The 20,271-nt window shown below is 44.0% G+C and overlaps 1 protein-coding gene across 3 annotated transcripts in view; it reads left to right on the top strand.

Moving 5' to 3' along the window:
* Nucleotides 1–20,271, top strand: part of LOC126299189 (uncharacterized) — a 508,703-nt gene that overhangs the window by 395,276 nt on the left and 93,156 nt on the right. For all 3 annotated transcript variants that reach the window (XM_049990966.1, XM_049990965.1, XM_049990967.1), the window contains exon 4: nucleotides 4,427–4,543. In XM_049990966.1, coding sequence (XP_049846923.1) covers nucleotides 4,427–4,543 — 117 coding nt within the window. The remainder of the gene's footprint in view (nucleotides 1–4,426; nucleotides 4,544–20,271) is intronic.

Here is a 20,271-nt window from a genome sequence, read left to right as displayed (position 1 = left end):
ATGGCGTACCGGACGTGATTCCCTTACATCCCGCCTACTGGATCTCCTGGTTCCAGCGTCTCTCACACCTCCGGTGGCGGTGGGCAACATTACGCCACATTTTGCGCATGTATCAACATTTATCGTGGAACTTAGTTATGTCAGAGACGAGCTTCCGCGCACGAGACCGCCATGCGCAAAGGATTTTTATGTTTGGATGCTACGACGGATAAGTCGCGTACCTCTATGGGGATGGTGCCAAGTCGCGACTTGACTTTTGGTATTTGTTGCAGCAAGCCCACAATGAGGTTCATAGATGGTCACACTATCGGAAAACCTTTGCCAACTCTCTTCAGGCAGTCTTCCTTGACCACCCACGCAGTTGGGATGTGCCAGGTGCAGTCGGTGTGCATATTTGACAGCTGATAATGAACCTCACGCTTCTCTCACCACTCAATATGTAATGCACATACTATACGATGAAATGATCTACATGTTTCTTTTAACAGAGTGATCTTTATTGAAAATCAATAAATAAATAAAAAAAACAACATCCCTGTTCCTTTAAATTTGTGATTTGTTTTAAAATGATTTCTTTTTCTTTTTTTGTGCAGAAGATGCATTTCATTTAATGTTTGTGAAATGCCTAATTTTGTATCCAAATAGAATACCAACAAAAAAAAAAGTGGTCAGCGCGACAGAATGTCAATTCTAAGGGCCCGGGTTCGATTCCCGACTGAGTCGGAGATTTTCTCCGCTCATGAACTGGGTGTTATGTTGTCCTAATCATCATCATTTCATCCCCATCGTCGCGCCAGTCGCCGAACTGGTGTAAAATCGAAAGACTTGCACCCGGCGAACGGTCTACCCGACGGGAGGCCCTAGTCACACGACATTAATTATTAAACAGCACTTTTTGAGCGGTGGACCATGGAATGTAGAACTGTCGTAACACAGCTTGTGCGCTGTGCACAACTGGCCGTCGCCTCTCCCGGGAGAATTTCCCAAATCGACACTTAATTCCAGTTTTCGAACCATGCTCTTCAACCCCGATGCGGAAAGAGGACCTCTCCGTATTCCTTTAATGCGTCGACACTCGCGAGTACTATTGCTGTTGTTTTGATAAAACAACTTTACGAATAAGGACCTGCTCGTCTTGTCCAGACCCATGCCGATTGCGTGCAGCTGTAATGCACACTGATGTGTGTGTTGCACTCCTGCGTCATTGTTCAGGTACCGGCGCCTGACAGCAAGTCATGACACTAACACTACTAACAAAGCAAATCCTGCAGCGTACGTTCTGAACATCATTCGTATAAAGTTGGGTACACATAGGTAAATAGTTTTCCGTCTACACTGACCCAAGTAGCATAAGTTTAATTATAACCACTCTATAATACGTCCCGAGGTCGCGAGTGCTTACAGAAAGGACAAGAGTTCTTACGAGCTAATGACACAATGAAATGTAGCACTCCGTCTTCAGGCCACGAGTGGCCTACCGGGACCATCCGACCGCCGTGTCATCCTCAGTGGAGGATGCGGATAGGGGGGGCGTGGGGTCAGCACACCGCTCTCCCGGTCGTTATCTACATCTACATCTACATGATTAGTCTGCAGTTGACACTAAAGTGCTTGGCAGAGGTTTCATCGATCCACAATCATACTATCTCCCTACCATTCCACTCCCTAACCGCGCGTGGGAAAAACGAACATCTAAACCTTTCTGTTCGAGCTCTGATTTCTCTTATTTTATTTTGATGATCATTCCTACCTATGTTGGTTGGTCTCAACAAAATATTTTCGCATTCGGAAGAGAAAGTTGATGACTGAAATTTCGTAAATAGACCTCGCTGCGACGAAAAACGTCTTTGCTTTAATGATTCCATCCCAACTCGCGTATCATATCTGCCACACTCTCTCCCCTACTACGTGATAATACAAAACGAGCTGCCGTTTTTGTACCCTTCCGATGTCCTCCGTCAATCCCACCTGGTAAGGATCCCACACCGCGCAGCAATATTCTAACAGAGGACGAACGAGTGTAGTGTAAGCGGTCTCTTTAGTGGACTGGTTGAATCTTCTAAGTGTCCTGCCAATGAAACGCAACCTTTGGCTCGCCTTCCCCACAATATTATCTATGTGGTATTTCCAACTGAAGTTGTTCATAATTTTTACACCCAGGTACTTAGTTGAATTGACAGCCTTGAGAATTGTACTATTTATCGAGTAATCAAATTCCGACGGATTTATTTGGGAACTCATGTGGATCACCTCACACTTTTCGTTATTTAGCGTCAACTGCCACCTGCCACACCATACAGCAATCTTTTCTAAATCGCTTTGCAACTGCTACTGGTCTTCGGATGACCTTACTAGACGGTAAATTACAGCATCATCTGCGAACAACGTAAGAGAACTGCTCAGATTGTCACTCAGGTTATTTATATAGATCAGGAACAGCAGAGGTCCCAGGACGCTTCCCTGGGGAACACCTGATATCACTCCAGTTTTACTCGATGATTTGCCGTCTATTACTACGAACTGCGACCTTCCTGACAGGAAATCACCAATCCAGTCGCACAATTGAGACGATACCACATAGGCCCGCAGCTTGATTAGAAGTCGCTTGTGAGGAATGGTGTCAAAAGCTTTCCGGAAATCTAGAAATACGGAATCAACCTGAGATCCCGTGTCGATAGCGGCCATTACTTCGTGCGAATAAAGAGCTAGCTGCGTTGCACAAGAACGATGTTTTGTGAAACCATGCTGGCTACGCATCAATAGATCGTTCCCTTCGAGGCGATTCATAATGTTTGAATACAGTATATGCTCCAAAACCCTACTGCAAACCGACGTCAATGATATAGGTCTGTAGTTCGATGGATTACTCCTACTACACTTTTTAAACACTGGTGCGACCTGCGCAATTTTCCAATCTGCAGGTACAGATCTATCGGTGAGCGAGCGGTTGTATATGATTGCTAAATACGGAGCTATTGTATTAGCGTAATCTGAAAGGAACCTAATTGGTATACAATCTGGACCTGAAGACTTGTCCGTATCAAGCAATCTGAGTTGCTTCGCAACCCCCAAGGTATCTACTTCTAAGAAACTCATGCTAGCAGCTGTTCGTGTTTCAAATTCTGGAATATTCCATTCGTCTTCCCTGGTGAAGGAATTTCGGAAAACTGCGTTCCGTAACTCCGCTTTAGCGGCACAGTCGTCGGTAACAGTACCATCGGCATTGCGCAGCGAAGGTATTGACTGCGTATGGCCGCTCGTGTACTTTACATACGACCAGAATTTCTTCGGATTTTCTACCAAATTTCGAGACAATGTTTCGATGTGGAACCTATTAAAGGCATCTCGCATTGAAGTCCGTTATGACGGTTTTCTTGACCGAAGCCGCTACTATACGGTCGCGTAGCTCCTCAATTGGCATCACGAGGCTGAGTGCACCCCGAAAAATGGCAACAGCGCATGGCGGCCTGGATGGTCGCCCATCCAAGTGCCGACCACGTCCGACAGCGCTTGACTTCGGTGATCTCACGGCAAGGCCGTTGCACAGTGAAATGTGATACAATAAAATGATTTACCTCCTAGCTGTGCAGTTAGTTTTGGTCGCAAGCAGTATCACAGAACAGCTGACTAATGTATGAAAACTGCAACCAGAACTTAGTAGAAGATAAGTGTATCACAGAAGGCAACACAATTAAATTAAGAAGTAGCATTTGTTACGCAGCGATGAAGCATTTTATCCGTCCTGATAGTGTCATGTATGAGGGCTGCAGCTTCTCAAATAGCGAATGATTCACCATATTAATCTGCACAGTTCTTTACTGTTGGCGGACTTGCATTTATTAGTAAATAAAACAACTAACTTCTGCAGCTGCTGATGCCTTGAATAATACCTCGTCGCTGAGGCGAGGAGATATTTTCTTTTCTGAAGTTAGTCTTCTCCCTTTGTAGCAGGTGCTGCCACCTGGACCGAGGCAGTAAATAAGCACGGTCACGAGTACATCAGTAAACGTTTAAAAGAAAGAAAAGAAAATAGGGAAATAAGCGAACTGAAAGCTACGTCCACTTAAACTTACGATTTTTTTGGTTCAAAGAAGTTTAAGTTGTTTTATTTTGCTTTGTCTTGTAAATTGACTATTTCTTTTTAAACTGGTGTTGGCCTTAGTTCTGTCTTCACGATCTACCACGACAAGCTTGTAGTAAAACTTCCCTTCTCTGTAAAATATATCTAGCTGGAAAGTTCTTTTTAAGGATGTGTAACGCTGTATTTCTTCCTTGTTTAGTATTTTTGTATACTTACGTACAAAACCATCGCTCGATGGGGACATAGAAACCTAAAGGTTATTCTACATAATCTTAAATCATAGAATGGTATTTAATGCTATAGGAATCTCTGTGTTCTGCTAACGGCGGTTTTTCGTTCTTGCAGCGCAGATTGGCGAAGAAGTAATTCCAAATGAGCGGTGCGGTTTGGTGAATGTTCCTGAAGAGCAATACGTGTACACGAACGGCTACGTGGACCATGGGAACATGTATTACATGAATGGTGAGTACCTAAATTAATATTACTATTAGTTACGTCTACATGTATTGTGTGTGTGTTATTGTGTATTAAACTGGGGACCATAAACGACGGAGAGGATGCGTCCTGCTGTAGCCCTCAGTGGTTCACAACCCCACAACAGACCATAGCAGTGCACCCAACCCATCGCCGTCCCACACCGAACCCATGGTTATTGTGCGGATCGGACAGCAGTGAAACCCCATGCCCCCTCACCGGGAAAATCTCATACCGGACGAGTGTAATCCCAAATGTTTGAATGGCAATGATGGTGTACGCGTATTCAAATACAGACATATGCGAACAGGCAGAATACGGCGCTCCGGTCGGCAACACCTATATAAGACAAAAGTGTCTGGCGCAGTTGTTAGATCGGTTACTGCTGCTACAATGGCAGGTTAGCAAGATCTGAGTGAGTTTGAACGAGGCGTTGTAGTAAGCGCGTGAGCAATTGGACTCAGCATCTCCGAGACAGCTAGGACGAGGGGATTTTCCCGTATGACCATTTCACGAGTGTACCGTGAATATCAGGAATCCGGTAAAACATGAAATCCCCGACATCGCTGTGGCCGGAAAACGATCATGCAAGAACAGGACCAGCGATGACTGATGAGAACCGTTCAACGTGACAGAAGTGAAACCCTTCCGCAAAATGCTGCAGATTTCAAAGCTGAGCCATCAACAAGTGTCAGCGTGCGAACCATTCAACGAAAAATCATCGATATGGGCTTTCGGGGCCGAAGGCCCACTGGTGTACCCTTGATGACTGCACGACACAAAGCCTTACGCCTCGCCTGGTCCGTCAACACCGACAGTGGACTGTTGATGACTGGAAATACACTCCTGGAAATGGAAAAAAGAGCACATTGACACCGGTGTGTCAGACCCACCATACTTGCTCCGGACACTGTGAGAGGGCTGTACAAGCAATGATCACACGCACGGCACAGCGGACACACCAGGAACCGCGGTGTTGGCCGTCGAATGGCGCTAGCTGCGCAGCATTTGTACACCGCCGCCGTCAGTGTCAGCCAGTTTGCCGTGGCATACGGAGCTCCATCGTAGTCTTTAACACTGGTAGCATGCCGCGACAGCGTGGACGTGAACCGTATGTGCAGTTGACGGACTTTGAGCGAGGGCGTATAGTGGGCTTGCGGGAGGCCGGGTGGACGTACCGCCGAATTGCTCAACACGTGGGGCGTGAGGTCTCCACAGTACATCGATGTTGTCGCCAGTAGTCGGCGGAAGGTGCACGTGCCCGTCGACCTGGGACCGGACCGCAGCGACAAACGGATGCACGCCAAGACCGTAGGATCCTACGCAGTGCCGTAGGGGACCGCACCGCCACTTCCCAGCAAATTAGGGACACTGTTGCTCCTGGGGTATCGGCGAGGACCATTCGCAACCGTCTCCATGAAGCTGGGCTACGGTCCCGCACACCGTTAGGCCGTCTTCCGCTCACGCCCCAACATCGTGCAGCCCGCCTCCAGTGGTGTCGCGACAGGCGTGAATGGAGGGATGAATGGAGACGTGTCGTCTTCAGCGATGAGAGTCGCTTCTACCTTGGTGCCAATGATGGTCGTATGCGTGTTTGGCGCCGTGCAGGTGAGCGCCACAATCAGGACTGCATACGACCGAGGCACACAGGGCCAACACCCGGCATCATGGTGTGGGGAGCGATCTCCTACACTGGCCGTACACCTCTGGTGATCGTCGAGGGGACACTGAATAGTGCACGGTACATCCAAACCGTCATCGAAGCCATCGTTCTACCATTCCTAGACCGGCAAGGGAACTTGCTGTTCCAACAGGGCAATGCACGTCCGCATGTATCCCGTGCCACCCAACGTGCTCTAGAAGGTGTAAGTCAACTACCCTGGCCAGCAAGATCTCCGGATCTGTCCCCCATTGAGCATGTTTGCGACTGGATGAAGCGTCGTCTCACGCGGTCTGCACGTCCAGCACGAACGCTGGCCCAACTGAGGCGCCAGGTGGAAATGGTATTGCAAGCCGTTCCACAGGACTACATCCAGCATATCTACGATCGTCTCCATGGGAGAATAGCAGCCTGCACTGCATTGCTGCGAAAGGTGGATATACACTGTACTAGTGCCGACATTGTGCATGCTCTGTTGCCTGTGTCTATGTGCCTGTGGTTCTGTCAGTGTGATCATGTGATGTATCTGACCCCAGGAATGTGTCAATAAAGTTTCCCCTTCCTGGGACAATGAATTCACGGTGTTCTTATTTCAATTTCCAGGAGTGTACGTTGCCTGGTTGGATGAGTTTCGTTTCAAATCGTATCGAGCCGATGGACGTGTACGTGTACGGGTACGGAGACAACCTCATGAATCCAGGGACCCTGCATGTCAGCTGGTGGATGTTCTGTAATAGCGTGTAGTTGGAATGATATGGGACCCTTGATACGTCTAGATACGACTCTGACAGGAAACACGTACGTAAGCATCCTGTCTGATCACCTGCACCCATTCATGTCCATTGTGCATTCCGACGGACTTGGACAATTCCGGCAGGACAATGCGCCACCCACGCGTCCAGAATTGCTACAGAGTGGCTCCAGGATCAATCTTCTGAGTTTAAACACTTCCGCTGGCCACCATATTCCCCAGACATGAACATTAATAAGCATATCTCGAATGCCTAGCAACGCGCTGTTCAGAAGGGATCTCCACCCCATCGTACTCTTACGGATTTATGGAGAGTCCTACAGGATTCATCGTATCAGTTGCTTTCAGCACTACTTCAGATATTAGTCGAGTCCATGCTACGTCGTGTTGCGGCACTTCTGCGTACTCGCGGGGGCCCTATATGGATATCTGGCAGGTGTAACAGTTTCTTTGACTCTTCAGTGGATATTGACGCCATCACATGTAATCTTGAAGAGCTTCGTCAGGTTTAGTGGTTGTAGCAGGTAAATATAAGTTTTTGTTTCAAATTATGTAATCGTTATGTCGTATATCGTGAGCAGTAAACACTCTCGAGGTATGCACTAGAAAATAAAATTGATGCCAAAAGAATCACCGTTCTGTGAAGAACAACCCACGGCACGACTGACAGCGGAAACAAGCAGAGACTGCCATTTGTGATATTTTTTCCAACTCCGTGACGCATTGGTTAAGAGTACGTTGTGATAGCGGGAAATACTAGGCGCGTATTCTTAACACCCCTCCCTCTTCGTTTCTAGCAGTTACTAATACGAGAAGAACCATTAGGCAGACAGGTGTGAGTGCGTTGTTTCGAGCTGCATTTTCTAGAGCAGCCTGTCCACAGCTTGTGGCCTAGTGGCTAGCGTTGCTGCCTCTGGATCACGGGGTCCCGGGATCGATTCCCTGCTGGGTTTGCGGATTTTCTCTGCCTGTGGACTGGGTGTTTGTGTTGTCATCATTTCGTCGTCATCATCATCATCATTCGTGACAGTGACTAGATTGGATTGCGTGAAAAAATTGGACTATGTAAAACTTGGGACTTTGTACGGGCGCTGATGACCGCCCAGTTGAGCGCCGCACAAATCAAATATCATCATCATCTAAAGCAGCCGCAATCCAAACAGCTGAGAAATCCTGGGTATTCCCGTTCAATCCGGATGCCTCCACAGCAGAAGACTTTGCTCTATCAGAAATCACTGAGAGATTCGAATTTCTAACAACTCAAGAAAGCAAAGGAGCCCACGAACAACTTCTGCTCCTCAGTGACAGATGATTTACTGTGCAGTCACTAAGGAAAAACCAAGAACGTAACTCAAATGAAGTTCAGAGGGCTGATATACGAAAAGGCGTAGGCCTATCCAGTATTTACCCACTGCCAAAATATAATCGATCAACAACAAAGAAGAAAGTGTCAAAAAAAATCCGAGAAAAATGCATTCTGAGATGAACAAGCTAAATCTGACAAAACCAAGAAGAGACAAAACAACAGTACCAACAACGCAGAATCTCTAGGGCTAATCTGGAGTTTATCTTCAGGAACAACCTGGTCCAAATCCAAGGTGGGATCTGATGTTTTGAATTACGCAGAGTGTGGTGAAATCTACAGGGACACTATTGTGGAAGACTGGATGAAGTGTGATAATGACTCCCTAAGGTAGCATGAAGAATTCACCTATTATGAAAGACAAGGTGAATTTTCTTGTGATATATGTTAGTGCATACGCTTTGACTAAGTGTCTTCTACTCTTACCAGACGATGCGGCTAGCAGTACGTACGAAAAGCATCTTACATATGTTGATATTTAAAGTTTATGTAAAAGGTTAGGCAGCTGTCACTGATATGTGTTGTTCCCAAATAACAATAATTTCATATACGAAAAGTTCGTTTTAATCTTCTCATCTACTGGGTATGAGCGGTTAAATTCTAAGTGCGTACTCTTTCCCGACTTTCCCCTACTTCTAGAACCATTGAGACCTGCCCCCCCCCCCCCCACCCCCCGACCCAACCTGTTCAGTTGCAAATGACACCTGAGCAGAGCGATACTCTGTAATGCACTCGAGCTGACCAAACGATCATGCTACGAAACGCGCCTCTCTTCGTTGGATCTCCTCTCAGTCCTCTACTAGTTCTACGTGTAAGGGTCCCAGAGTGATAAGCAATACTCAAGAATCGGTCGGACGGGTGTTTTGTAAACCACTTCTTTCGTTACATTTTCTTAAGTTTCTCCCTATCAATATAAGTTTGGCATCTGGTTTTCCTAACATTTAACTTTCTTGGCAAATTCACCAGCAATGCTCAGAAAATGATTGTTAAATACTGTGCATATATCTGATTGACCAGTAACAGAAATATTTTTACTACGAACTGACTTTATATCGTCGACCTTGTGCTGCCGACCAGACATTTCCTTCACAACTGATCATATGGTTTTAATTTTATCCTTTGAATTAGCTTTTCTATTTGCAAACCACATACTCTTTACCTTCCTAGTAACATTTTTAAGCACCTTACTATACTGTTTGTAATGGGCTACTGTAGCCTGTTGTGACTACTTCTAACATTTTGATATAATTCCCGCTTTGTTCTACATGATAGCCTTATTCCATTAATCAGGCACCTGGGTTGCCTATAACTAGTAGTAGCCCATGTAGAATTTTCTAATGGAAAGCAACTCTATAAGAGCATGAGAAATGTGTTAAGGAAAGCATTATATTTCTCGCACCATCATATACAAAATTGATATCGAAGTCACCACATATAACTAATTTCTGGTACTTCCTATGAAGTGAATCAAGAACACTCTCTAGCTTCAGCAGAAATGCTCTGAAGTCAGAGTTAGATGACCAATAAGCGACAATAATTCGAAGTTTAGTTTCACTAAATTCAACTGCCCCTGCACAACATTCAAATACCTGTTCAGTGCAGTGCCGTGATACATCTATGGACTCAGATGGAACACTGTTTTTTACATACATGGCCATTCCTCCACCCCTCAAGGAACTCCTTGAAAAACAGCCAGCTAATCCGTATTCTGGTAAAGAACGCCTCTGAATTGTCAAATTATTTAAGTGGTGCTCCGACATACCAATAAATTCAGAGTCAACATCTATAAACAGTTCACTAACTTTGAAGGATGCTTCTGAATTTTTTTCCGCTTACAGTCAACATCTTCGTCCTCAGCACTGAATATTTAATGTTGACTGCGCAGATACTCAACAGTGTTTGCCCTATCACTCTTGATAAGCAAAAATTACACGTCATCATAGATGCTATCACTGCCTTAGGGGCCGAGCGGTTCTAGGCGCTTCAGTCCGGAACCGCGCTGCTCCTACGGTCGCAGGTTCGAATCCTGCCTCGGGCATGTATGTGTGTTTTGTCCATAGGTTAGTTAGGTTTAAGTAGTTCTAAGTCTAGGGGACTGATGACCTCAGATGTTAAGTCTCATTGTGCTTGGAGCCATTTTTGAAGTGCCTTGTGGCCACTGATAACTTTCTCTACGTTAACAATTCACGAATTGATTTTCTATCCGATCGAAGCAGTTTTCGGAGAGGACATTCAAAATAATGTCACGAGACCACTTTACTGTACCTAATACTATCTAGGTATTATTACCTTTAGGAAGCAGTACTAATTATGAGACTTTACCAAGGATGTTCCTGCAGTTTAGTGACGTCATAGTAACTTTCTTTCCCGATGTGCGAAATCGAGTATTCTTTGAGAAGGGCTGATGTATGTTCTGTTTCGGCTGGCAATTCATGAGGCGGCGGCCGGTCGGTACCGTTGAGCCTTCAGGGCCTTATCGCGCGGAGTTTAGTTTTAATTCATCTCTGATCCCAAGGGACGGCGAGGGGTGGAGGTCCAGTAACCTAAAAAGAACCATGATCACTCAACACGCACGACCGCCACCCTAATAGCCGTTACCACGTTAGAGCACTGCTGACCTCTTATCAGCAACTCTACATTTTTCCACACGATAACGGAGGTCGAGAAATTCGAACTTGGACTGACAAGGAAAACTCCTCATCGCTTTAGTGGTAATGTGGCCCAGTGGACAGCCCGTCGTAACCTAAACATAAATCAAGCATGAAAACAGGAAGAAGCTGCACTGAACTGTGCAACAAAAAACAAAATAGAAACAGTGAACGGTCTAAGCTAACGACATGCAACCTTGACTTCGCAGAGGCACGGTGTCACGGTCATGTGCTCATGGTGTTCGACTACGAATCGGGAGATCTATATACAAATCTACGTCGTGTCCCCCTCATTTTTATTCACAAATTATGAAGAGTCCGTCCGGTCATTGACGTGTCTGTTATCCGTTTGCAACTTTATATCTGTGTCATAGCGTAACGTCTACTCCCCCAGCAAAATTGCACAGCGCCTCATCCTTCTGTCCTGTTCTACTGACCAGGAGCACAGCAAAATCTTTGTTCGCGTAGGGAGCAATTACACGTACATTAAAATCTTTCACTAGTCTTTTCTTCATTTTGCCTGACGCACTACAATTCACAATGACATTGGGTGTTTGCGCAAGTACCCTATTCACCTGTTCCTGAAAAAAAAATGGTTCAGATGGCTCTGAGCACTATGGGACTTAACATCTGAGGTCATCTGTCCCCTAGAACTACTTAAACCTAACTAACCTAAGGACATCACACACATCCATGCCTGAGGCAGGATTCGAACCTACGAGCGTAGCGGTAGCGCAGTTCCAGACTGAAGCGCCTAGAACAGCTCGGCCACAGCAGCCGGCACTGTTGCTGAACTTGCGGTCCGAATACACCATTTTCTTCCTGCAAACATAAGAGAAATGTAGGTAAAAGAAATCCTGCTTCGTTAAGAACATATTTTGTGGTTTAACTGTGGGAAGTGGCATACAGATGGTCTACATTACATTTAGTGTCATCTTCTCCACCTAACGATAACTTGTGGGTCGAGTTCATTTTGTAGTTAAAACAGGATTACTCTGTGTTGATGACATATGCTTCTTCATATTGTTGGCATATGACATTAGTTGCTGTAACAAACACCTTCGGACAGTCTACAAGTTCTTCCAGTTTATTGACAAAGTTTTTACTTACATTTTTGGTAATCTTTCTGCTCGTAATTTTGTATTCCCTCTTTAAAACGAATAGCCAATCAGATGAAGCCTTTACGTGCAGAGCTGTTAGTGTAGCATAATAAAATTCCAGAATTTGTAAATCTGTATCATGCGCTGCACTTAACTCATTTCTGACTTGAATAAATTGTTCGGCCGTACGGTTCTAGGTGCTACAGTCTGGAGCCGAGCGACCGCTGCGGTCGCAGGTTCGAATCCTGCCTCGGGCATGGATGTGTGTGATCTCTTTAGGTTAGTTAGGTTTAAGTAGTTTTAAGTTCTAGGCGACTTATGCCCTCAGAAGTTAAGTCGCATAGTGCCCAGAGCCATTTTTTTTTAAATTGTTGATATACAAGAGTTTCTAATTCACTAAACTTCTGTCTTCAGGTTCCACACCGTTCAACGACTTCTTTACAGTATTTAACTGTGTTTTTTTTTCATTCATCCTTTCAAAATTCTTGATTTTATTTGTAATCTCACTCCATAATCCACGTTTGCATCTTTTAATTGGTTTGGACACTGCCGTATATTGGAACGTTTCCTTTATGTAACCTAAGAAATGCCGTCATAATGTGCTGTTTGATATATGGTTTAAACCACCACCAACATTGATTTGCATTCTTGTAGATACAGACGGGCAAGGATTACCTGGGCAGTAACCTCCGTCTGCTTTTAAATATAATAATGGAATAAATAAAGAAAATGTATTAGAAAAATCTAATTTACTGTCCTACATAACAGTAGCTAGTAAATAAAATTGTGAAGTAGACGCAAGTAGCATACAACTTCCCTCTACAGCGTGCTTCGCTAGATGCAGCCATCTTCAGAAATTTTGTAGCCAAGGGCCATACGATAAATTTTTCTGGATATGAAGAGCGCCGACGTCAGACATCTGTCCTCCAGATTTTTTGTGTTCATCTCACTTCATTTAGCTTCTTTAACACTACCCCTAAACATTTAGGAAATCATGTGCTCCATCGTTCACCACTAATAAATTATTATTGTTTTTTCCGTCTTAATCTTACTGAAAGTTATTAAAGCGTATTTTTCAACGGGTACTTTTCGCTTTTATTTATAAAGCGTCTTCTGTAGTCATTCTGAAAACATTAATATTAAATGTCTACAGATTTTGGTATTTATAGATTAGAAGTATTATTTCCCTTATAAAAGTGGCGTACATTTTACTCATCTTCTTGCCTTTAGTTGCGTATACTGAAAAACCACTGCTCTTTCTTTCGTTGTTAGCGGAGGTTAAGATCGAAAGAAAATTGGGTGCACGTTTAATTTTGGCAAATTTCGCCTTTTTTTTAACACACGTTCTCTTATCCAGTATTGGTGTTTCCCACTTCAACTTACTTTAAAGAAAACTGTCTAAATACGGTCTTCAGATCGTTTTTCATTATTTCCACAAGACCGGTTTCGCGCCAACTGCCCGTCTTCGTATCTTTTACAGAAAAAAATTTAAGTTACAGTTGGTTCAAATTACAAATTATTTAAGATTTATATTTAGGAAGCTTCACAATCTGTAAGAAATTCGTCACAATACAACAGTTGAGCAACATACCATTTTTTACAGTTACAGAGAAATCTGTCGAATGTGGAACTGGAAGTACACTGTCAAAACTATCCATACACCAGCCTGCTGCGACCCTAGAAAAATGTTTTAAGAAACCTCATTGGTGTAACACATACAACGCTGAAAAGCACTCTCTATTTGTAGAGCGTGAGCTGATATAATTGATAGAAAATGCTCCTAAGTACAGAATAGAAAACTGATGTGGAATGTAATAGCATTAAAATATTTTAAAAGAACTTTAAATGTTTGGTACAGAGACCTACACTATCCCAAAGTAAGGCTATAGCATGTGTTTAATAATTTCGTAACAGCTACTATGCATGAAGTCACTTTGTTCATTAAGTACTTTCTCTGGGCCTTTCACTTGGGCCCAAATTTCCAGTTGCTACTGCTCATTCATATAAAAACTTTTCGGAGCTGTATGTAGCACTTCCAGTTTTTCACTTATTGTGCAAACTTTACGCTTGCTATCGTTTAGCATAAGGTTAGCACAATAAGTGAACAAATGGAAATGCGGCTAGATCTACGAAAAGATTTTATACGAATGTGCTGGAGGAACTGGAAATTTACGCCCACCAACTGAAAGGCCGAAAGAAACTACTTAATGAGCAAAGTGACTTCATGCATAGCAGCTATTACGAAATTTTTGAATACATGTTGTAGCCTTAATTTGCAGCTGCGGCGGCCCTCTGCACACTGGCAGCGGCGAACTGGACACGGCCGGGGAAACTTCATCGTGGCGTGGGGCGTTCGGCCTGCCACAGTAGAAACTCCTCTACGATCGCCGAATAGAAGGAAGAGGAGATATTTTTTTTTGGAATGTTCTAATGTAACTAGTTTAGTGATGATACTAAACGCCTCATTTATGTTAAGCTTAGGAACATTTTTATATATGAATTATTTCTGGCTATAGAGGGCTCTTTCGAACGCTACTGGCTCTAAGATTGCCAGATGGCAAGAGGAGCAGAGTTTGTGGACTTTTTAAGGTTTTATAAAACTTTTTAATAATAATCTCCTCATCTGTGTTTCATTTGTCACATTTAGGAAAATGTTTCATATTTCTGTCAGGCGATGGAAGGCACTTTTGAGTGTTGCAAATTTTGCTTCAGTTAGGACCCTTGTAAAAAATTTAGAAAATTTTTTTAGGTGTTTTATAATGTTCTTTTAAAATATTTTAATACTATTAAATTCCACATCAGTGTCTCTAATGCTATACTTAAGATAATTTTTTGGATTACGTTAGTTCACTCTCTACAGATAAAGGCCGCTTTTCAGTGCTGTATGTGTTGCACCAGTCAGGTTTCTTAAAGAATTTTCTGAACCTGCAGCAGGCCAGTTATGACAGTGAACTTTCTTTCCCAAATTCCACACGTTACTCTGTCACTGTAAAAAATAATACTTGCTCAACTGTTGTATTCTAACTAATTTCTTGAAGATTTTAAAACTTTCTTAACAAAAAATGGCTCTAAGTACTATGGGACTCAACATCTGAGGTCATCAGTCCCCTAGACTTAGAATTACTTAAACCTAACTAACCTAAGGAAAACACACACATCCACACCCGAGGCAGGATTCGAACCTGCGACCGTAGCAGCAGCGCGGTTCCGGACTGAAGCGCCTAGAACCTCTCTGTCACAGCGGCCGTCTCTTAACACAAGTTTGAAACTTCTTGTAATTTGAACCAATTGTAATTTTAATTTTTTTTTTAATAGAGCTAAAAATGGACAGCTCGAACGAAACCGGTATGTGGAAACAGAGAAAAGCGATCTGTAGACTGAATTTGGACAGTTTTGTATTAGTAACAATCGCGTACAATCCCTCATGACGAATACATCCAGATCTGAGTACTTTCTTAAAACTTCGCGAGATAAATAGCACTGTACTTCCGCGTGTAGCACTCAGCAAAGTAGTTATGTTTATTAATTTGTTTTATGTGTACGTTGTAAGCGTTGCCAACATGTGTAAGTATGTTCCTTTTTCTTCTCCGTAGTCGTGTGTGTGTGTGTGTGTGTGTGTGTGTGTGTGTGTGTGTGTGAAAGAGAACATTCTTCATAACTAATCTTGTAATCGGGTAGTATTGGGTTTATTTTCTTTGTTGTGGGAACTGCTTGATTTTATTTGCGTTTAACGAGAGACACCATTCATCACAACAAGTGGTACTTGGTTCTAAATTTGTCTGCATTTCCTTACGACACGTTCCTAAGAGATAAATACATTATTAGCGAAAAAACTGATAGTGCTCCTAGTCTTATTGGATAAGTCGTTTATGTTGTAATGACGTAATTTTTAAGCTCCACGTTGAGTGCCAATTAGGTAGTGTCTAATGTTTTAGGCACCACTTTGACGTTAATTAAAGATGATTATATCCATTAATAATAAGATAACTGCACTAGAGAAGGGGAACAGAGCATTATTAGTGATCGGCGAAAGCGCAAATCTTCTCCATTTTCAAAAAGGGTCGTCGAACAGTCGCACAAAGCTATAACACTATATCGCTAACGTCAATTTGTTGTAGGATTTTGGAACATGTTTTATGCTTGCGTATTATGAATTTCTTGAGACCGAAAATCTCCTGTACAGAAGTCACCATAAGACGGGTGTTCAGTAAGTAATGCAACACTTTTTTCTGAAAGCAGGCTGGTTTTATTCATCTACATCTACATCTAGATCCATACTCCGCAAGCCACCTGACGGTGTGTGGCGGAGGGTACCTTGAGTACCTCTATCGGTTCTCCCTTCTATTCCAGTCTCGTATTGTCCGTGGAAAGAAGGATTGTCGGTATGCCTCTGTGTGGGCTCTAATCTCTCTGATTTTATCCTCATGGTCTCTTCGCGAGATATAAGTAGGAGGGAGCAATATACTGCTTGAATCTTCGGTAAATGTACGTTCTCGAAACTTCAACAAAAGCCCGTACCGAGCTACTGAGCGTCTCTCCTGCAGAGTCTTCCACTGGAGTTTATATATCATCTCCGTAACGCTTTCACAATTACTAAATGATCCTGTAACGAAGAGCGCTGCTCTCCGTTGGATCTTCTCTATCTCTTCTATCAACCCTATCTGGTACGGATCCCACACTGCTGAGCAGTATTCAAGCAGCGGGCGAACAAGCGTACTTTAACCTACTTCCTTTGTTCAGTACAGATTCAGGATTCCAGTACACCATATTTTCCTCACTCTTTTGGCTACAAAGCCCTATTTTTCAACATAATGTCTGTTCAATGCTACGGCCTCACGCCACCTTACTGGAAGGGCCAGTATAGCCGCATGTACTGCTCGACGTCGGAGCCGACGTCTTGGAGCGTCAATAACCTCGCCACCATTCACGTACCGCTTCCTGCGAATTGCATCCTTCATTGAGCCAGGCAGATGGAAGTCGGAAGGTGCGACATCCGGGCTGTAGGGTGGGTGAGGAAGAACTGTCCAATGAAGTTTTGCGAGATTATCTCGGGTGTGCAGACTTGTGCGTGGCCTTACGTTGTCATGGAGAAGGAGAAACTCGTTTGTGGCGACGACCACGCTGAAGTCGTTTCTTCAGTATTCGGGGGTATTCTTATTTTTTAATTATTTATTGTCAAATTATATACCTGTTACCTAATGTTTAAAACAAGTCGTACATCTTACAATTTTCGTTTTTCATCTTTTTACAGTTTTCTTTTCTTTTGTTTTATCTACAACATTTACAAAGAATGATACTTTTCAAAATAACAATAATTTAAGGTTGAAATATAAATAACATTTTGTTGTTTTTTAAGAAGAATATAAAAGAAGATAGGATAGAGGAGAGATTTGTTAGTAGCATCACCGAATGTGACTGACGGTGAGTACCTCGGAATGGTTTCTTCGAGCCGTTGACCGCCAGTCTCTCTCTCTCTCTCTCTCTCTCTCTCTCTCTCTCTCTCACACACACACACACACACACACACACACAAATGGTTATTAGTAGTGAAATAATGTTGCTTATCCTATTTATTACTAATCCTAAGTATTAACTACTTTAGGTGCCCATCCATGTACAGCATTTGGTGATTTCTTGGCTAGATCGCCAGCACCTTTTGCTTATTTACTGTCACATCTCAGCCTCCTCCTCCTCCTGTTCCTCCTCATTGTCACTATTTTCGCTAACACTGTCGTTATCGCTGTCCACCCTCTGGAGATTGCTGTTACGCCGCACATAGGCAATGTCTGTAATGTCGTGTCCGCATGTACTCTTCATGTGTTGTTTTTGAAATACTTTTTGTCAGTGCGTTTAATTGTGCCCATTGTTCTTCATCTCTTATTGCTGTGTATATATGTATGTCAGTATCTGTGTAGCCTAAGTGTAGTGTATGTCTATTGTTCGCGTATTGCCCGCAGAAAAATACTGTGTTCTGGGGAACCTTCTTCCCCGCATGTGCATGTAGGTGTCGGCCTCAGACTCACGCGCTTTGCCTCAGACTCACGCGGTTTAAGTGCGTGGGATAGCATAATGCGCTTCAGAGTTGATGGTTGCACCATGAGGCAGGACGTCAAACAGAATAACACCTTAGAGTTCCACAGGAACGTCGCCTAGTCTTTACCGGCTGCGGGCGCGACTTCAAACATTTTCTTGGGAGGAGAGGCGGTGTGGTGTCATTGCGTGGATTGCCAGTGTGTTTCCGGTTCGAAGTGATTAACCTATGTTTCATCGCCTGCGCCGATGTTCGACAAAACATTCTCACCATCAGCATTGTAAAGCGCAAGAAGTTTCGCACAGATGGTCCTTCTTTACTTTTTAAGGTCTTCTGTTAGGAGGAGAAGAACCCAGCGGGCACACGCCTTTGTGTACCCCAACTGGTGGACGACTCTGTCAGCACTACCCAAAAAGACGTCCAGTTGCGAAGCGAGGTGTTTGTGATCCGTCGATCACCACGAATAAGAGTGTCAGCACGATCTAACATTGCAGGAGCCATAGTTGTGTGCGGCCGGCCTACATGCGGGAGCTCGGACAGGTTTGCGCCACCTTGTTGCGATGATGATAGACGCCTCGCTCAACGACTCGCCGTGTTTTTGTTCACTGTCAGATCTCCTAAACATTCTGCAAGCGCCTATGACTATCTGTGATACTCTGGCTTTCGGCCAAAAGAGACTCTCTTCTCGGAACGTACCTCCGTTAGAGACGTCATTTTGCAGGCTACGTATAGCGCCGCCACGGGGGCTGAAGTGGGAATAGTCCACAATGTCGCACAACAATTGGCTGAGAAAAAAATATGTTCAATCACTTATCGAACGCCCCTTGGAGATTCCGAAAACACCGTCGTGTGAAACCCAACTCACTTTGCTCGTACACGAGACGCAGAAAGCAGTAGACACCGGCGCTGAGGCTGATGCTGTGTTCCGAGACTTCCACAACGCGCTTAATGCAGTTCCTGACTTTTGCCTAAGGAAAAAAATACGAGTCTACGGAATATCAGACTAGCTGTGGGATTGGACTGAACACAGCGTGTCACTCTTAATGGAGAGACATCTCCCGACGTAAAAGTATGTTCGGGCGCACCCCAAGGGAGTGTTAAGAACCCACCCTTTCACAATATGTATAAATGACCTAGCAGATGAATTTGTAAGTTATATGAGCCTTTTCGTGGTTGATGTTGGATAAAGAAGAGAAGTCGGAGAGCTAGAAAACTGTAGCGAAATGCAGGAAGAGCCTCAGAGGATTTACGCATCGTAACACGAAAAAATCTATTATATTGTGCATATCTAGACGGAAAGACCCATTATTGTATGACTGTACTGTATTGTATCGTATGTTAACCGGGGACCTAGAAACAACCCCACGACGACTACCGCATTACACTGTACCCCTCGCCGCCCCACACAGAACCCAGAGTTATTGTGTGTGGTTCGGCCTCCCACGGTGCCCCTAGAGAACTTGTTTACTCAGCAATCGCCGACATAGTGTAGCTGAGGCGGAATAAGGGGAATCAGTCCGCATTCGCCGAGGCAGATGGAAAACCGCCTCAAAACCATCCACAGACTGGCCGGCTCACCGGACCTCGACACAAGTCCGCCGGGCAGATTCGTGCCGGGGACCAGGCGCTCCGTCCCACTACGGAAAGCTGCGCGTTAGACAGATCGGCTAACCGAGCGGGAGCACTGTATGGTTACAATATTGCAGAAAAATTGTTGGAAGGAATTACATCCATCAAATATCTAGGGGCAATTTAAAGTGGAACGACAACATCAAACTTATCACATGTAAGACAGATACTAGGCTGAGATACATTGGAAGATCCCTAGGAAGCGTAGGTCATCTACAAAGGATGAAGCTTACAAACCCCTCTTTGACACATACTGGAATACTGCTCGTCAGCCTGGTATCCGTACCAGATAAAACTGATAGAAGAAATAGAGAAGATTCAAAGAAGAGTAGCGTGCTTCGTTGCAGGTTCAGTTAGCAAGCGCGAAAGTCTGACGCAGATGTTCAGGCAATTCAAAAAAAAAAAAAAAAAAGTTGTTCAAATGACTCTGAGCACTATGGGACTTAACATCTGTGGTCATCAGTCCACTAGAACTACTTAAACCTAACTAACCTAAGGACATGATACACATCCATGCCCGAGGCAGGATTCGAA

Source organism: Schistocerca gregaria, chromosome X, assembly GCF_023897955.1.
Source record: "Schistocerca gregaria isolate iqSchGreg1 chromosome X, iqSchGreg1.2, whole genome shotgun sequence".
NCBI classification, from domain to species: Eukaryota; Metazoa; Arthropoda; class Insecta; order Orthoptera; family Acrididae; genus Schistocerca; species Schistocerca gregaria.
Note: the sequence above shows the minus strand (reverse complement) of the source record. Positions and strands in the feature narration are given on the sequence as shown.